At 31.0% G+C, this 15,367-nt stretch overlaps 1 protein-coding gene across 1 annotated transcript in view; it reads right to left on the bottom strand.

The window, feature by feature from the left end:
- LOC111622979 (2',5'-phosphodiesterase 12-like) overlaps window positions 1–10,152 on the bottom strand; it is an 18,162-nt gene extending 8,010 nt beyond the window's left edge. Inside the window, exons 1-4 of the mRNA XM_023365456.1 lie at window positions 9,323–10,152; window positions 5,335–5,474; window positions 5,063–5,222; window positions 4,865–4,997 (exon numbers count right to left, since the gene is read on the bottom strand). Of these exons, the coding sequence (XP_023221224.1) occupies window positions 4,865–4,997; window positions 5,063–5,222; window positions 5,335–5,474; window positions 9,323–10,125 (1,236 nt within the window). The 5' untranslated portion in view covers window positions 10,126–10,152. The remainder of the gene's footprint in view (window positions 1–4,864; window positions 4,998–5,062; window positions 5,223–5,334; window positions 5,475–9,322) is intronic.
- Window positions 10,153–15,367: the final 5,215 nt, after the last annotated feature.

Genomic DNA, 15,367 nt, shown 5'->3' with positions numbered 1-15,367 from the left:
GTGACAGTGAGGTGAGGATATTGTTGTGTGAATCTATGGTGTAGTTGTTGTCTGTATGCTGTCATGTTTGTTTCGAGTTTTGTGATTGCGTAGTAAGTATGGATGATAAACTCGTTCATTTCTGATGTCCATTTCATCCATTGGAGAGGTTTTCCAGCCTTTATGGTCTGTGGGTGCATTGCCACAGAAACACCAAGGCTAGGTTGGTTCCTCACATCTGTTGAGGGCATTGCAGTAGCCATGCTTGGGCTGGTGCTGCTTTTGCCACTGGTAACCAAGGGAGGCTGCAGCCTATTTTTCGAACATGAGCCTCTGCCTAACCTTGTTAACCTGGGTGACATCCAAGCTGGTATCACACTTTGATCTGGTTACTATCATGATAAATATCTCCACAGAATGTGGGTGTGGTCACTCTTAGCTTAATTTCTCCCCATAGACCTTACTGGCATGGGTGTCTTTATCAGGAGCTTGTGATCCAGCCTGCATTGCCCTATGGATCAGTAAAATTACTGGGCTCTCCCACCACGACCAGGTGGTGACCACGAGAGAGTTATTATTATTATGTTGAGTTTAGTGGGTTATACTTGGTACACACTGGTGGCTGTGTACTATGCAGGGTCTGAGTCAAGGCATAGCAACCAAAATAAAACTAAAATTAGATAAGTATATCAGTGTCTGTATTCAGGAATTTCCTAACAATATGACATGTATTCAATATAGTGGCCTTCTGTAGTGTGATGGTATTTCTATTCAATTGTAATGTTCCCAGGCTTTTGTGTAGTGTGTGTGGTATCACACCTGTACAGGAGAGAACAATAGGTACAATAAGCACCCTATCCATCCTCCACAGATTTCTTATTTTCTGGCCTTGTTATTATTATTATTGAGTATATAATATTCTAAAATTAATAGCCATCAGGAAAAAGCCTGATAAATTAATTTGTTAGGAATAATTGCCAATTTAAATCCTTCATTAGACCCATTATTTTTCCTTTTTTTCCCCCCCTATACAGTGGAACCCCGGTTAACGAATTTAATCCATTCTGTCCGACTCTGTTCATTAACTGAAGCAATTTAATCCGACTCTGTTCATTAACTGAAGCAATTTTTCCCATAGAATTTAATGCAAATGCAATTAATCTGTTCTAGTCTCCGAAATTTTTGTGATTTTATTTATAATATACAGTAATTTTCTTTGATGGAAATGTAGGAAAACGTAGTAACTACCATTATAGCAAAAACATGTAAACTTTGTTTAATAAAATACACTGTACATAACTTCGTTTGTTGTAGTTGGTGGCAGAAAAGTGGAGATATACGAACCTTAATGTTTAGAAGGGGAATCCACTCCAAAAAAATAACGGGTAGCACTTCATTGGAAGATTTTTCGAGTCGAAGTCTCTTTCGGCAAAAAAAACCCAGAACTGGCTAAGTGGTCTTCGTACCTTGAACACGAGGAGTTTGTTCGTGGGTTCGCACCTCGCTCAGACAGGTTGGCCACGTGGAGTTTTCCGGGTTTTCTCCACGTCTGTAACGCCTAAATAGGGGCCAGTTTCCCTTAAAAACACCTCCCAGAAGGCATTCCCCTAGGCAGATCGCCCAAGTGTTGCATTGCCATAACTTAACAAACAAACAAACTGTTTCTGTAAGGAACAAGAAATTGATCTAAAGTTGATTGTCTTACTCTTTTAATCAAAATTTTTCTCAAATGTGATAGCACATTGTCGTTTATATTGCGTTGTTGTTTTCTATTGTCACTATGACTTTTTTTCCTTCTTGGACGCTATATTGATTAAATATATAAATCACAAAACTGAAAAAAGAAGTATAGCACAAATACTCGGAAAAGCAATGCTTAACTCGCGCATGCCTAACACCAACTAAATTTGACACAAAATACCGTTACGTTCGTTATCCGAGACAAAATTTTTGCAAAATAAAAGTTTATTAACTGATTTGGTCGTTAACCAGGATGTTCATTAACCGGGGTTCCACTGTATTATTAATAACAACGAAAAGCAACTGACAAATTATTTAACTACATTTAAGATCATTAAAGCTACCAACAGATGAGAACATGCTTAATTTGACACTACAAGTATCTAGTGTCAAATTTAATGAGTATAATTACAACCCAGTAATTTTTAATGACATTATTAATAGATAGTGCCAAATTTATTTAATCATTAATCCACTTTCTAAAAATTAATTAACCACAAATATGTTATAATTTTGTAATTTCAATAATAATTAATGTATATACATACACTTCATTTGATAAATGATCAATTTGTGTTTTCCAGTTCATTTATGAGGGTAAAAATGATAAATTTTATTAAGAATTTTATTAATGAAAATATCAAATACATGAAAGTTATTTATGAATATAATTTAATCCGGTAAAAATATTCCATACCTTTGAAATTATTTTCCTAACAAAATCAATAAACAGAATCAAAATTATACACTAAATAAGTTCAATTAGCTTTCAAATAAAGGTTCATCATTAATAATTAAACATTGTCAATGCCCAAAGTTTAATTTTGTTTTTTATACTATAAAATGTTTAATATTAACAAACAATACTTGATTTTTAAAAATAAATGTCAAAATATTTAAATGTTTTAAACTGACACTATTAGTATTAAAGAAAATTCACAACTGAAAGTTGATATTATGAATCAAGTAAATTAATTTTATGGTTATAGTAAAATCATATTGTAAAGCTAGCATCACAGAGTTGGTAAATACCAAATATGTGGACTGGCTTAATGTATAATTTTAATATTGTACAAAATGTTTGAGACAACAATTTTAAGTTTAATTAATTATCAACATTAATTTTTATTCTTTTGAATTAAAAATTATTTAAATCAAAAAATTTTTAATATATTTGAGAATTTTTCATCATAAAACTTAAACAACAAAAAAAGTCTATAATTGATGAAACATTTGCTTAATTGACAAAGCATACAAACAGACTTTCTTATTTGCTACTACTTTTAAACACAAAAGTGATAAAACCTTTTACAAATTTTTACCAGATTTGTAATTTTATCTTTAAAAAATGTATTTTAATTTTATATCATTATTTATATCATGAAACACTATCAAATAATGTTTCATGATATAAATAATTATATCATGATTAACATGATTAAAAAAAATGCAACATAACTGCATATCATTTTTTATACATGAGTCTTAGAAAAGTCTGTATACCTTCTATAACTTTTAAACCACATAACCAAGCTGTCCCATCATATGCCTGACAAAATTCACAATAAGCCTGAAAAGGTCCTCTTAGTGTCCACAGAGTGGAAAGAGTAAAAGAATCAATTCAGCTTAAATATTTTAGTAGCTGTAAAGGTTAATTAAAAACAAAAATTATGTTGATAAAATTATTATCTATTGTTTTTTCAATGCAATATTTACGTAAATCACTAAAAATTTATTTTTATTAATTTTAACAGATAAAATTGAAAGATTATAAAGCTTTACAATTCTTTGCACTTCAATTAAAATTTTATAATTACAGTAAGACCCTGCTTAATGTGGAGGATATATGTTAAATAACACACAAACATATGCACATAGAAATGTAAAGTTCATTTTTTGTGACAAAGGTCCTGGCTCTTCTGAAATTCTTGTTTTTTACGATAAAGTTGTGAAGTTTCATTTGTCACTTTTTTCTTTCCTTAAGCAAATGTCAGTAGTGGAAGATTGCATCCAAAACGCCTCATTTTGTTTTTGCACTCCTTTCAAAATCTGGATTGTTCGCTACAATTTGATCAACAATTTTGGTTATCGTTACCAAACTTTTTCTAAGAAAATCTGTAGAGAAATTTTTTGGGTTCTTAGTTTTCAGAATTCTATTTTCCAGTTCCACAGGAATTCCATGTTCTGCCAGTTCTCGAAAGTTGTTGTTGGTAAGGCTCTCACCAGAAACTGCTGTAACTCCTCCTCAATATCTCCTAGTCCTGCTATATTAATTAGGTTGAGTTTGGTCAACCTAACAATACAACGATAGGCTCTTCTAGTTGAGAATTCTTGGATACCTTCAGCCATAACTTCTTCCACACTTCGTTCGTACATTTATCAGTTAATTCTTGCCAAGTGAAGTCGCTATTTCTTATGGCATCCCTGATTTTATATTTTTTCCAAAATTGCACCAAACAAACATAGATTTAAAGAAAGTATACCTTTTTGCCACCTTTTGCTGATTGGTTTGTGTTCACAAATAATTGTATTATATACAAATCAATAAAATGCCATGATAATTTAAATCAGCATAAATTTTTAGCATTTTTTAGGCTTTGAGCAGACCGCGTTATATTGAATCAGCATTAAGTGAGGCAGCATTAAGCAGGGTCTTACTGTACAAGCAATAGCATTCTTGTAATCATAAAATTTTATACAGTAGAGCCTTGAAAACTCGGCCACAGAGGCCACTCTTGGCAGGGCAGAAAAAAAATCCTTAGTTACTTAATTTTCATTATAGACAGCTTTATGCCTCATAAAGTATTTTTCTAAGGTCTGTCTTACAGGTAAATTACTATACACAGTGTATTCATTAATTTTCATTTTCATGTAGTAAAGGCTCTATGCCTTCATAAAGGACATATTTTTCCTTTGTTTAAGGGTATTTGGGCAGTTTATTCTCAAGCAAACAATACATACAAGTACAGTACAATATTTTATGAGAAAACACGCATACTTATCCTTTTTTAACCCCATTCCCGATAACCCGGCATTTTCACAAACTCGGCCACCCTTCGGTCCACATTAGGCAGATTTTTGAGGCTCTACTGTATCATAAACTTTCATTAATTTTTATTCAATTTTAAAGTTAAAATTTATCAACCTGTAGAATACTGTTTCTTGCTTGAAACCTTTCAATAAAACTTTTATTTTCTGCCAATTTTTTGTAGATCTCTCCAAAAATTGGTTCGTTACATAAAATATTACGAATCATCACAGTATGTTCACTTATCAACCTGAAAATAGACTTTACATGAAAAAAATGAAATGAAAATACCAATTTTTATTTTAAAATATTTACCTAAATTTTGATATATGATAAAATATTGCAACTCCTTCTGTTACATTTTCTCCTTTTTGAGAAAAATTTCCTTGGTAAAATTCTTTAAGAATAGGAACTAAATCATTTGTGAATATTGAGTTATCTACCTCTTGTAAACATAGAATATCTGCATTATATCCTTCAAATAACATAGATTATACATTCGTTAATATTTATATATACTTTATGCTAAATTTATATAATGGAAATCAATGTTAAATGTGTTTTAAACTACATATCAGTTTACTCACCTGCAATTTCCTTCATAAATAACTGTTTTCTGTAATCTATGTCTAATGCATATGGTGGACAATACGGAAAGAGTACTGTGCGAGAAAAATCTGAATCTGCATACCTGTCTGCTAACAAGTTGTACGATACACATCGAAAGCTGCAAAATTTATTTTAATATAGACAGTTTTATATATTATTAAAATTTGTTCTCTAAGAATATATATACTTCAGTAAATCCAAACAATTTCCAGATCAGGCTACAGTAGAACCTCGATTATCCGACCCCTGATTAACCGACCGTCCTAGTCGGCAAATTTCAAATGTCCGCTAGTGATGTGGTGCTACAATATTTGGCTATGTCTTGGCTACTTTAATATTATTTTTACGTGTTTTAGCTGGCAACACTCATTCGACCATGAAAGGCAGCCAGTATTTAAATGAGGCTTAATTTTCTAATTTTGAATGATACAATAGTGACGATTATTATTTTTGAAAATTTTTGTTAGGCTTAACATCGATGAAAATTCAACGCGAAGTAGGTTAACAGCAATATACTAATATATTAATATACTAATTACATGGGCTATAATAATATACTACACTAATAATAGATTTTTTCATACTTTTCGGTTATCCGACTTTTCAATTATCCAACCAACCCCAGTCCCCAATTGAGTCAGATAATCGAGGCTCTACTGTATATTACTACTACCATTATTATTAATTAAATGCTAAGATGTTTAAGATATTTTTATTTGTATATATACTACAGTAATTTAAATATTGTAAATGATTTTCAATAAATCTGATACACCAGCTTCCGTAACCATAAGTGTACCAGTACATGTTTTTACATAAATATATATGTATACAGGATCTTCCAAAATGAATTCTACTATTTTAAATTACTGTAAAATTATCTGAGAAATATGCAATGTACACCAATTGATAGAGTAACTATCTGACTTTCATCTCCCATCTGTATTCAAATGTACTTGTCATCTACAGGTATTCCTTGATTAATGCATTTAGTTAATTCCTCGATGTTACAGTGTATATTAAAATTGCATTAATCAAATACAGTATCTGTGTTAAGTAAAGATAGCTGGTAAAGCCGCATAAATTAAAACTTCTGCTACATTTATAAAGGGATTTCCACAATTAATTTTTGTGCATTAATCAAATTTGCATTAAGCAAGGGATACCTGTACTACCTGTAGGAAGTGTCATAAATGAAAGTGGCAGATTCACAATAGAGGTGTTTTGTGTTCTGCAGTTTTCAAAGTTGAAATCATTCATCATTATGCAACATGAGTAATCTGCAGAAGCTGTAGAATTGTGACTTCTATGGGAGTAGTGACAATAGATATGTTGTAACAAATGTAGAAAGAATTTGAGTATTGGTGGATATGTACTGTTTGATATGAAGTGCACACATTGAGAAACCGTAATGAATAAATCTGAAACTGTTCATTTATTTTACATTTATTTATACTTCTCAGATAATTTGTTTAATGTACATTACAACATTCTCAGATAATAATTAACATAATTACAACTATCATTTAAAATGGTAGCATTTTTTCTGGAAGATCGTATACTGTATTTTTGCAGAATGATTGGCATGCCGCATATAAACAGGGAAAACCGGAAACCCTGGGGTTACTAGCATGCTGTTAAACGGGGACTAAAATATAAAATTAATCAGATCTAACAAAACTAGTTGTTAATTAAATGTTAAATAAAACATTTTTCTGAGTATAATAAAATAACAACATTGTAATTTGACTGACTAAAAATCAGGAAGAGAGTTTTTATTTATAAGACAATAAACAATGACATATTGACAGTAGTATGACTACATAGCTAGTCAGTGTAGGCTACACTGACCATCTACCCTGATCTTAAAAATAACATCTTCCTCTCAAATTTTACACAAAGCAGATGTTAATAGATGTAAGTTAATTTATAGCTAGTTTCTTAAATTTAATATGTTTATTTTTGCCTTTTTGAATCAAATAACAATAAATTATACATAAAAAAAGCACTTAGAATTTCAAGATTATTTTACTTTGTTAGAAAGAAGACAAAATGAAGAAATTAAACATATAATCACAGTTTTTGAGTTAATGATGACAGTTTTACAGTTTAGAATAAAAATTCATTTGTTTTTACATGACATAACTCATTTGTTTTTTTTAATGTGCCCTCTAGAGAGGATGTATAACCTTACTGAAACCAGCATGCTGGAATTCCCCCAGGATAAGCTGGAATGCCAAGTTTTACCATACAGAAATATCTGATTTTATGATCTCCCCAGATAGACTGGTATGCCGGTTATTCCGCAAAAATACAGTATATACTGTATACTATTATAGTTATGGAGACCAAAGTTATTACTTCTATCATACAGTAGAGTCACATTTTATGTGAAATTGATATAAACTTTTTGTATAACTGAATTTGACTCTTAAGTCAATAAACTGTGCTTTTCCAGCTTTTGACACTCAAAATATAGAATTCTAAATATTTGTAGTAAATACTATAGTTTAGATGTATTTTTCTCAAGTATAAAATTCCAATTTCAATATTATAAGAAATAATTGAAAATTCTACTTTAAAAAGTTTACTTTTAAATTTAACCAGCTGAATCAACATTGCATGAAACACTAATATATAATATCAGATACTTTATCAGGAATCATAGCAACACAACAACATTGATTACATTCATTAAACCATATTGTATTATGTATTGCTTTTAGTCTTCTCAGTATTCTTGTTGAGATAGATACGGTTCCTCTTAAAGAACTCAAGCACTTCCTTTCACTTCTGTTGTTTCTGTTGGATGATTTTTTAACCATTGTTTTCATTAAAACCAACATGCATAATATACTGTATCTGAATATTTCAAAACTCTTAAGTCTATCTTTAATGATTAAAACTTTATCTGTAATCTGAAAACAAACATTTGTTTATAAAGCTTTAAATGTTATCTGTAAGCAAACATTTACTTAGCTTTGAATAATTTTTTTTAAAAAGCTAAACTTATATCTCTTGAAGATAGACTGTGTTCAAAAATATTCAATATATTATTTTTTAAAGTAATTTTTTTGTTTATCATTATTCAAATTTTTTACTGTCTAAATCTACTGAGTTTTCTATTATTACTGTCAGCACTTATGTCAAGAATCATTTCAGGTACTGGCAATTCATCTAGTATAGAAAATTGGATTAAATCTCTCCATTACATATAAATATTTTGAATATAGTGGCTAAAACCATGCATATTATGAACATATCCAGCTGTTAATGAAATGCTTTTCTTCTAAGTAGTTACTATCAATAATTTACTGATATGCAAAAGCATTTCACATAGTCGATGTGTTTGTAAAAAAGTTACTAATTGAAAATGCTTCACACAATGTCTTTTTGCCTACCAAAAATGAATTGTTTTAAAACCAGAAATCAAAATTACTTATAACCTAAATGTAGTTGTTCACTGTTTTAAAAGCTTATTGTTTTCATAAAATATCAACACTTTCATCAAAATTTTTATATTAAACTATAGTTTGAGTGTATTCTAATAACAACCAATATAGCTTAAATTTTCAAACTTTACTTAAGTAATATAGTACATAACTGATATTATGTGATTATGACATGTAAAATAGCTGATTCAAAAATTATATTTTTTATAATGATGATACTAATGTGTGCTTAAAAATATTTTCAATATCTGTCTCAAATATAGTAATTTACAAAGCATGATGATAATATTCCTGTTTACCACAATTTTTTTTTCACTCTATGCTCTGTAGGCACTGAGAAGACCTTTCCAGCAAGTGCCTTATGGGTCCAATCAGCTTCACAACCCAAAATAACTGAATGGACCACCCCAAAAAGTTTCTGGGAGTTGTGTTGGTCATCTTTCAAACTACACTCAGAGCAAGTTTAAAATGCAACTCTGCATAAAAGAAAGACCAATACATTGATAATACATACCTATCCTTGTGTACACGATTTTGTGTGTACATGTGCCTATCTTCAAAAGGACAGTGTCCCGGACCAGCATTTACTGTTTCCACTGATTCACAACTTTCCTCTAAACCTATTCTATTCCCATTTTTTGGCACACACACGAATTTCAACTTTCTCCCCACATCATCTGCAACAGGTGTATAAGTGTAATTCCGACAGACTTCAAGCCACGATCCAGTATTCAAAACTAAAATGTTATCCTGGCGTTTTTCTTCCTGTATTTTCTTTCTTTCTTCTTTGTTAATCAATTTATACCAGACAAACTGACAATCAATAACATTTGAAAACTCTAGTTTAAGAATTGGATGTACTGGAAAGCCAACCATTAATGAAGAAGGTAACTTTAAAGATCGAACAGCTGGAACATTAACTGAAACTTCATAAACTGCATCCCCTATTGATACAATTGCTCCTTCTTTGAGAGCTTCTACGTTTTTTGTCTCTTCGTTTAATAAGACATCTTCATAACTAATTTTTAAAGGAATATCTAACAGAGAATTATCTTCCTGTTCAGCACTCTTCTTCCTCTTCTTAGTTATAGCCGAATTAATGTTAGAAATAATTCTTTTGTAGAAAGAACTCAAGATTTCTTCTTTAGATCTACGAAAACGGAACTGTCTTTCCTTTAATGATTCATTTCCGTAACGAAATGTTATATCTAAGAAGTCATCATCGTCTATACACCTGACTAACATCCTCGGCTTATCACACATCGTCCGAACAGAATAGAGGAATTTTATATTTTTGAACAGGCAGTACCTAAACATAATCCACGTGCACCAATATGGCCTACATCTATGATTATAACTGCCCCCTGATGTCAAAAAATCTAGTACAAGAGAGATTATTAATTTTATAACGAATTTTATTATACAGTAATTTACTTTCATTTATTAATTAAAGTTTTAACGAATAATTTTTAAAATATTGAAACTAAAACAAATTATTTATTAATTGGTGATATAATTACTAGAAATATGTGAGAAATTTTTTAATAAAAATTATATTGATACAGTATTTGAAACATGCCATTTATTTTATATTTAAAACCAAGAAATATTAAATAATAAAAAAATTATTGTAGATTAATTTTTTTCAATAATTATTTTAACTATATTTTTACTAATTTTGACTTTTTTTTACCCTAGACGGCCGAATGTCTGTCAGGTGTCAATCTAGGCTGCGTTTCTTTATGCAGCGAGAGTGCAGCGTAAATGACGTCACGAGCAGCTATCGCTACACGTCGCTGCATCATAGTTTAGAAACGCTTTCCGCTCGAGCGAAACATGGACGTTCATAATCTATCGTTTAATTCCAGTTACAGCCGAAAATAGTGNACAAGAAATTTTTTATATGTGTATCGGGCCCCGTCCTTCGCCACCCGGTCTCCTCTATTTTAGGCCTGACGATGAGTATGGAAAAAAAAGACTCTCTTATAGTCTGTTTACGGAAAGAATCGACTTGAATTCAAGGTCACGCGTGGTGTTACTTCAGTTAAATCAATCAAAATATTTCCTAATGATGTCAGCACTTTTCGTTTAATATGTCAGACAATTTATGAATTTTATTTTATTTTCTCTTACCAGATGGCACAATGACTTTTCCATTAATTGTGTTAATTTTTTTTATGGCATGAAGAATTATACGTTTAACAACTACTATAGCGAACTTCCTCTTATTACAATACCAAAAGGTGAAGCTTCCAAAAGACTGCTTATATTGGAGGTGACATGTTTAATTAACAAATGAGGAAAAAACCGAAAGTAACTTGCCATAACTAAACGATCAATGGCTAATGTTCATTGGTTAATACCCAAGTTGATTCTTTCCATAAACAGACTTTTTTTTTAACTCTTTCCGCTCTGTGGGCACTAAGAGGGTCTTTTATTGCAAGCCCATTATGGATTCGGCCAGTCCCATAATGTGACGGCAGGGTGGTGAGGAACGGGGCCCGACATATCCGGCCGGACCACCTCCCAAAAATTTCTGGGGATTATTCGATCCCCGGTCCCCCAGAGACGTGCGACTAAATATCCAGATGGCACAACGCGTCGATTGGTCAGCTGACGTCAACCTACTAAAATCGGAAATGATGATCGACTAGCCTAAACATTGTATTGTTGTTGCTGTGACAGCGGGTAGGCATTATAGTTATAGACATTTCATCTAACACTTGATAAAAGGCACTTATTTATAATTTCACTAGCTCTTGTATCTATTGACATTAATTGAAAATTTTGCAATAATTTTAACATTAAATTACGTGATATCAAAGATTTTAATGTTGAGACATTTTTAAACATTAAGAAGTAACTTTTATCTGTTTTGTATTTTTGTAAGCTTTTTTTGTACATTTACTATAATAATAAAATAATCAAAAACAAATGTAAATTTCAAATTGAATTTTTTTTACATTCTTTATTAGACAATGCAGTATTTTTAAACTTACAAAAACTTGTATTTAATGTTATATATATATATATATATATATATATTACAATCGAATATGCTAAATGGAAATGCAGATTAGTTAATTTAATATATATTTTCGCCTAAACATAATTCATACTTTTTAATGCATAATTGTTAAAACATTTTAAATATCTATAAGTTATTTTTTCTACAAATTCTCTAATCCATTGGTTTGCTTTTCAAATCAAATCCTGTGGAAACTTAAATATAGACACAGGATATATATTTTCCTATGCAACCAAGTATACAGCACATGCAAGGCATCTAGAAATACTTATTCATTAGTATGGTAATATTATTTTAACAAAACATAAAAAAGGGTTTAAAAAATAGCTTACTATGAAAACACTGCAGTATAAATGTAACATTACTTTTCCTGACACTTATATTGATAAACAATTTCCATGATGAAATGTATGGAAATTCCTATTTAAAACATATATAACTATTATATTCAAAAGAATTTAAACACAGTATTATTGATTGTTAAATAATTTATACAAGAATTTTATATTTTTAATTTGAAAAATGGTCATGCAAATTTGATTAAACATATTTACAGATACAGTCGACCCCTTATAACACAGTAGATACGTTCCAGTTTTTATGAATCCATTTTCTACGAGTTCAGCCAATCGCAGCCCGGCACATATGCAGTTTACGGACTACGGCTGTTTGAAAGGTTTCTTCCATAAACTTCTATGCATTTGTAGCTAGAACTATTTTAAGATGATCATTTTCTTCCATAAAATTAATCGATTTTAGACTAATTCGACTCAACATTTCCAAAATACGTATAATTTTTTGGGATTAATCCATATAAACTATGCTATAAACAAAAAAATTGTAGGATTACTTACCGAGCGTGCACCGTTCAACTACGCCATTGCTTAAGCTTGTTTTCGTCGTGGAGCTTGTCGTCGAATGGCGCTCGTGTGCTTCCTGATAAATTATTTTCTTGCAAAAAATTCGCTGAACTTTGGAGACATCATTAATATAAATATAATTTTTATGGACGTTAAATAATAAATGGTTTTTAGTAGGTCCGCTGCTCGTTTAAACTCAATGGTTTGTACAATATCCGCTATTGGTCTAGATTCAACCAATTCTGTCGCGACACGAGTCGGCGATGACGTTTTACAGAATTATATGAGTTTTTTTTAGCACGTTTGTACGAATACTGTCGCAATTTTTTCGCTGTGATATAGGAATCCGTGTTATAGGGGGGTCGACTGTATATGCATGATGGAACTGGTATGGAGAACATTCTTTACTCAAAATTGTTCAATAACTTTTACATTTAAACTTTATAATTTGTTAAGCAACATTTATGAAAATTTCCTCATTCAGAGGTATACAAAACTTAGTTAATTTTATTGTTTCATCTAACTACTGTATATTAAATGCATATGACAAATTCAAAAAATATTCTGACTTGTCTTAATTATAAATTTCATCCTTTCTTGAACTTTTTATGAATATATTATTCATAAAAAGTTCAAGAAAGGATGAAGTTTATAATTAACAAAGTATAAATTTTCTGTTATTTATTATCTTTGCACGTAAATTTAAAACACTAATCACACTATTAAAATGATCTATTGTGTATGATTTGGTTCAGAGTACAGTACTGTACATAAAGATCAAGTATGAAGCTAAAATGTTCAAAAAAATAAATAATCTTAGTAATTTATTAAGTAAAAATAAACCATTTTAAAATTATTCCTATAAATTTAAGAAAACATGCAAGCTAAACTTTAAACTGTAGTTTCACTTTATACTCACTCCATATTACACAACTAAAAAAAAATAATCTATTTCGTTATAGTGCTGGGCGATTAATCAATCGCAATCGAAATTAATCGATTATAACAGGAATCGATTACCTCATAATCGAATAGAAACACTAATCGATTAAACAAATTTGTCCCGCCGGTCAGAGCTCAGGAGTGGGCTGATAGATCGAGTCACGAGAGTACGAGAAGAAGATGAAGAAGATTAAACAAACATGGCAGCGGAGACTAGGAAGAAGTAAGAAATCTGGCGTTATTTTAAAAAAACATTGGAACGGATTTCGCAGAATGCACAATCTGAAAAAAACGTTTAAAAATGTGTGTATAAAACCAATTTTGCGATGCATTTGAAAAATTATCATGAACATATTTTTCGCAAGAAGGTGGAAGTTGATAATCGTCCTACTACTTCACATAGTCAATCTGATCACATGGAAGTCGTGGAAGTGGAAGGTAATAGTAGGCCTAACAGTGCTGCTTATACTTCGCCACAGTCGTCACAAATAAGTGTCATCGATTCGTTTTCCCCTGATTTCACTTTACAGTGGTAAGTTAAAGTCAAACGTTTAAGAACATTTCAAAACTTATTGTGGTTTAATGAATTTACCATTTTACATTTTTTGATTATTTTATTTTATTGAATAATGTTAACTTTCTTGATTTGTCTTGTCACGTGGTACTTAGGACAAATCAAGTAAGTTAACCAGGTGGAACTCAGTATATGATATGCTGGATCGATTTTTGAAAATTAAAAATGCAGTTGCCATTGTGCTACAGAAACCAAAAGATGCTCTCGATTTGGTTGTTAAAAGTGAGATGGAAATCTTGGAAGAATGCTTCGAAGTTTTGAAGCCATCTTACTTGGCAACCGTTGAACCGATGGGTGAGAAGTACACAACAGTTAGTAAAGTTATTCCTGTTGTTGGCCTCATTGCAAAAGCTCTGGAGGCAACAAACCCTATCACAAAAATAGGAAAATATCCAAAAAAGGCCTATTTAAATAATATTGACAAATGATTTTGTGGCATAGAAAAGAATATGATCTACTGTACAGTGTTTCTACAGTGTTAGATCCCAGATTTAAGAATTCAGATTTCAAAAGCAAAATGTGTGCTGCAAACGCAAATGCAAATCTTTCATCAATAACTATCTATCCCGGCAGATTAAATATGAAGTAGACTGTGTGGAAACCTTAAGTGAAACCATTAAAAGCACAGATGAGAATAGTCTATGGCAGGGGTGGCCAACCTGCGGCTCGCGAGCCACATGCGGCTCTTTGAAGGATTATTTGTGGCTCTCGATAAATGTACCCGAGTTCCCTTTTCATTTTTGTGTTATTATATTTAAAAAAATTATTATCGTTCCGTATGTTTTTCAAAATGTCTTTTAAATTACTAACAACAAATATGAAAGACTAAGTGCAACGTTGTAACAAATTTCATTTCCGTCCAAGTTAAGAATGATATGACTCATCGAAAACTTCGCGAACGAACAAAAACAGTGGCGTAATCGTCCGTTATCGACCGACTTCAAACCGATTTTGAATTTGTAAACTGTCATTGCAACGGACAGTTGACATTGTGCTCTGGAGGAAACAATTTGTATCACTCTTGCTACGGATATAATTTGTATTCTGGATTATTTTGCATACCGTTTTAATACGTATTTAATTGCGGCTCGCGAAAAATTTCAAATTTTGAAAAATGGCTCGGACTATCAAGGAGCTTGGCCACCCTGGATATAT

The sequence above is a fragment of the Centruroides sculpturatus genome, unplaced genomic scaffold (assembly GCF_000671375.1).
Source record: "Centruroides sculpturatus isolate CEXI.00-Female unplaced genomic scaffold, Cexi_2.0 scaffold289, whole genome shotgun sequence".
NCBI classification, from domain to species: domain Eukaryota; kingdom Metazoa; phylum Arthropoda; class Arachnida; order Scorpiones; family Buthidae; genus Centruroides; species Centruroides sculpturatus.
The sequence above is the reverse complement of the archived record's forward strand: the minus strand, read 5'-3'. Positions and strand labels throughout refer to the sequence as shown.